Source organism: Drosophila nasuta, unplaced genomic scaffold, assembly GCF_023558535.2.
Source record: "Drosophila nasuta strain 15112-1781.00 unplaced genomic scaffold, ASM2355853v1 ctg109_pilon, whole genome shotgun sequence".
Taxonomy (NCBI): domain Eukaryota; kingdom Metazoa; phylum Arthropoda; class Insecta; order Diptera; family Drosophilidae; genus Drosophila; species Drosophila nasuta.
The window spans coordinates 36,472-40,422 of NW_026869360.1; the positions used below are offsets into that span (position 1 = coordinate 36,472).

General features: G+C 52.1%; 1 protein-coding gene across 1 annotated transcript; it reads right to left on the minus strand.

The window, feature by feature from the left end:
- Positions 1 to 634: 634 nt before the first annotated feature.
- On the minus strand, positions 635 to 3,698 carry LOC132797503 (uncharacterized). The gene is made up of 3 exons (XM_060809243.1): positions 2,670 to 3,698; positions 1,563 to 2,460; positions 635 to 1,485 (listed from the first exon to the last, which is right to left on the minus strand). The coding sequence occupies exons 1-3, from the start codon at positions 3,696 to 3,698 to the stop codon at positions 635 to 637; spliced, it is 2,778 nt and encodes a 925-aa protein (XP_060665226.1).
- Between the last annotated feature and the right edge of the window lie 253 nt (positions 3,699 to 3,951).

A 3,951-nucleotide genomic window follows, 5' to 3' on the forward strand; every position in this document is an offset into this window, starting at 1 on the left:
CCTTGCCAAACTCAGAGAAGTTATTCAGGAAGTCAGGAGTAGGAGGTAACTTAGCGACGTTGCACTTAATCCGCTGCTCCAGCAGAGTCTCCGGAATGGGACTTGAAGATGTTGGCCATTGATCCGACGGGAGATGAAGCCACTCTGGTCCATGCCACCACAAAGGACTACGCATCAATTCTTGTGGCAGGACACCTCGGCTTGCAAGATCTGCCGGATTGTGCTCGGATCGAACATGCGACCAGTTCTTGGCGTCGCTGGCTTGGACGATTTTGGCCACACGATTGGCCACAAAGGTTGTCCATCTGCAGGGTGGCTTGTTCAACCAGGCGAGAACAATTGTTGAATCAGTCCAAAAGAAAGTCTGGAAACTTTCTGTTGGCAGATTCAGGAGGAGGGCTGCAGATAACTCAGCTAACAGGTCTGCGCCACAAAGCTCCAAACGTGGCACTGAGAGAGACTTGACAGGAGCCACCTTTGTCTTCGCAGTAAGGAGATGTGTGGAAACCTTGCTCGCCATCTCCACACGGACATAGATCGCTGCTCCATACGCCCTTTCTGACGCATCACAGAATCCATGGTACTGGAGCTTCACTCGTGTCTGGAATTGGACCCATCTTGGAATCCGGATCTCTCACAGAGCAGGATAGCTCTGGAGGTACTCCTTCCATTGGAGTAAAAGATCCGTTGGTAAATGCTCGTCCCATTCGAGCGTTCTCAGCCATATCTCCTGCATGAAGATCTTGGGTCGGATAACGAAAGGGGCCAGCCACCCGGCTGGGTCGAAAAGCTTAGCGATTTGCGAAAGCACTTCCCTCTTCGTGTAGGAGTCCTGATGGGCAACTTCCGGTGGCATGAAGAAGAACTCGTCGTCGTGAGCTTGCCACCTCATGCCCAGAGTTTTCGCCGTACTGGAGTCTTCGAGTTCGAGGAAATCTTCTCGAAGTAGATGGTCCTTTGGAATGTCCTTCAGCACGCTCTTATGGTTCGACGTCCACTTCCTCAGCGGGAAGCCAGCGCTGTTCAGGGCTGCACACACTTCCGCAATGGTCCGGATGGCCTCTTCTGTCGTGTGTGTCCCCGCCAGGACGTCGTCCACGTACATGTTGTTGGAAATGACTCGGCTTGCGAGAGGATACTCCAAGCGTATGTCATCAGCAAGTTGCTGGAGGACTCGTAGAGCCAGGAAAGGCGCACAGTTGACACCGATTGTTACTGTGTTCAACTCGAAGTCACGGATCTCACCGTCCGACGTACGGAACAGAATTCGTTGGAACGGTATGTGCTTCGAGTCCATGAGGATTTGGCGATACATCTTCGTTATGTCAGCATTGAACACATATCGATAGTATCGCCATCTGAGGATCTGCAACGTGAGATCCGATTGGAGAATGGGCCCTGAATGAAGGATATCATTCAGACTCTTGCCATTTGAGGATGGACAAGATGCGTTGAAAACGACCCGCACCTTCGTTGTGGTGCTATCTGGTTTGAGGCGTGGTGAGGCAGGTAGAAATTAGGAGTCGTCACAATCGCCTGAGGCGATATGGGTGTCATATGACCCAAGTCCACGTACTCCTGGAGAACGGCATTGTACTGTTCCTTTAGAGAATCGTTTCTTGACAAACGATTCTCGTTCTTGAGGAATTGAGCCAGCGCTATAGATCTGGAATGGCCCAGTTCAATGCCATCGGGCTTCCGGAATGGAAGAGTGACCCGATATCTGCCACATTTGCTACGAGAAGTAGTCTTAACGAAGTTTTCTTCGCAAACGAAGTCTGACTCCTTTATCAGCTTTGCTGGAATATCCTCCACCTCCCAAAATTTGGAAAGTAGGCTGTCGAGCTGTTCGTCTGCTTGGAGGGCGACTCTTGTCGAAAACGCAGAAACAGTTGTCGACACATTCTGGGAGACGGGGCCGGTAAGAATCCAGCCAAACACGGTTTCCTGCCCAAGGAGTGAGCCACAAATGTTTGGCCGGGAGCCGCTCAGGATGACCGACGGAAGGATATCCGCGCCAATTAGAATATCAATCTGAGCGCTCTTGTAGAAGTGTGGATCTGCCAGTTCTATCGCTGGTAGATCCCTTAGGAAAGTTCGCGGCATATCGAAGGAGGGCAGTTTGCCTGCCAACTGTGGAATTACGAATGCCGAAGTCTCGATATGGAGCCTCGGCTTCGTCGGAGAACCAATGCTGAAGTGACATAACTTCTGCGATTGGGCCGCAACTGCGTGATTTAACCCGGATACCTGGGCTCGCACGGACTGGAAAGGCAACTTTATGCGTTGGAACAGACGCTCAGAAATGAATGTCGCTTCGGACCCGGAATCAATTAGCGCACGTGCGGTGTATGAAGTGCCCAAGTGGCATACGTTGATGACCGCCGTGCCGAGAAGGACATTCTGAGAATTATTGGCAAAGAAATTGTGCACATTTGTTGCCGTTGGATTTGGAGTGGACTGTATATTGGACGATGAGGAGGCTCCATTGTGGGCACTGTCTTCCCGATGGAGAAGAGTGTTGTGCCGCCCTTTGCATGTCAAACAATTGTGCGCACTCGTACACTCTCGGAGTTGGTGACCTCTTGCGAAACAGTTTAAACAGAGACTTTTCTGTTTGATGTATGTCATTCTCTCGTTGACCGACATTTGCAAAAACGCGGACACACCCGGACAGGGTGATTCTCCTTTGAGCACAAGTCACACGATTTGCCTTTCGGAGTGACTTGGGCCTCAAAAGAGTTGACCCGCTTGGAATTCTGCGGACGGGATGGTCCTGCAGTCGCGTTCTGTGGGTTGGCCGTCTGTTTCACGTCTTCAATCGCTTCGAGCGTACGATAGCGCTCATTGAGGAACGTGCTCATATCCTGCCATGCGGGAATTCTCGCTTTGTCCACCAAAGATTGCTCCCACAACGAGAGTGTGAGCTTGGGGAGTTTGGACGAGCAGAGGAAAACGAGGATGCAATCTGCGAACGGGCTACAGACGGAGATGTCTGAATGCTCAAGAGCGGTCAAGCAACGCTGGATCGTGCTCTGCAGCTCCTTGATAGCTGCTCCCGACTCTTGGGTAACCGTGGACAGGTTGAACAGGATTTTCAACTGGCTTGTTATTAACAAGCGCTTGTTCTCAAAACGTTCGCAGAGAGCACCCCAAGCCGACGCGAACCCATCGTTCGTCAGCGGAAATTTGGCTACTATTTCATTGGCCTCATCTGCGGTCTTCGAATTCAAATGAAAAAGTTTCTCAACCGGAGTCAACCTTGGATTGTTGACATAGATGGCCGTGAAAAGGTCACGGAAGGTCGGCCACCGCAAGTAATCCCCACGGAACACTTCGGTGTCGACTGGAGGGAGCCGGCAGCCACTGGAGTATACAGGAGGAACGGATGCTTCTCTCCTGCTGGATCCGGAAACCTGGGTAATTTGTCCCTTAACATGGGCGAGACACCGCTCATACACTGCATAGCAGTGATCGTATTTCGCCTCCAAAGCCTGTGTGCCTTCACTGTCGCCGTCTTGATGCAGTGCATCAGCGCATGTGGAATAGGCGGCTTCGACATTGTCCCAGAGGGCTTGCAGCCGGTCACGACGGATCTCGTACGTGTGTACATTGTCGTCTTCGGCTGCAGGCCCTCTGACCCGACTCTCAAAGTGCACCAGTCTGTCGGAGACACTGACGAAGTTGCTGAGAGCCATCGCACGGGTTTCGCTAAGTTTAGCTTGGACGGAACGGGTAGTTGCCTGACTACGTGGAGCAGTCGAAGATGTACGCAACGGCAAAGTCTTTGCAGAAGCAGACGGCGACGGACGATCGACTTTACTCGGAGTTGAGCGCCAGGGGTGGCGGATTTGGACCCCGAAGGAGCGGGCGAAGCGGACGACAGGCGACGAGCTGTGGTCGGAAGCTTTAACGAGTGTTTTGAGTCCTTTTCGCTCTTTTGGCTCTTGG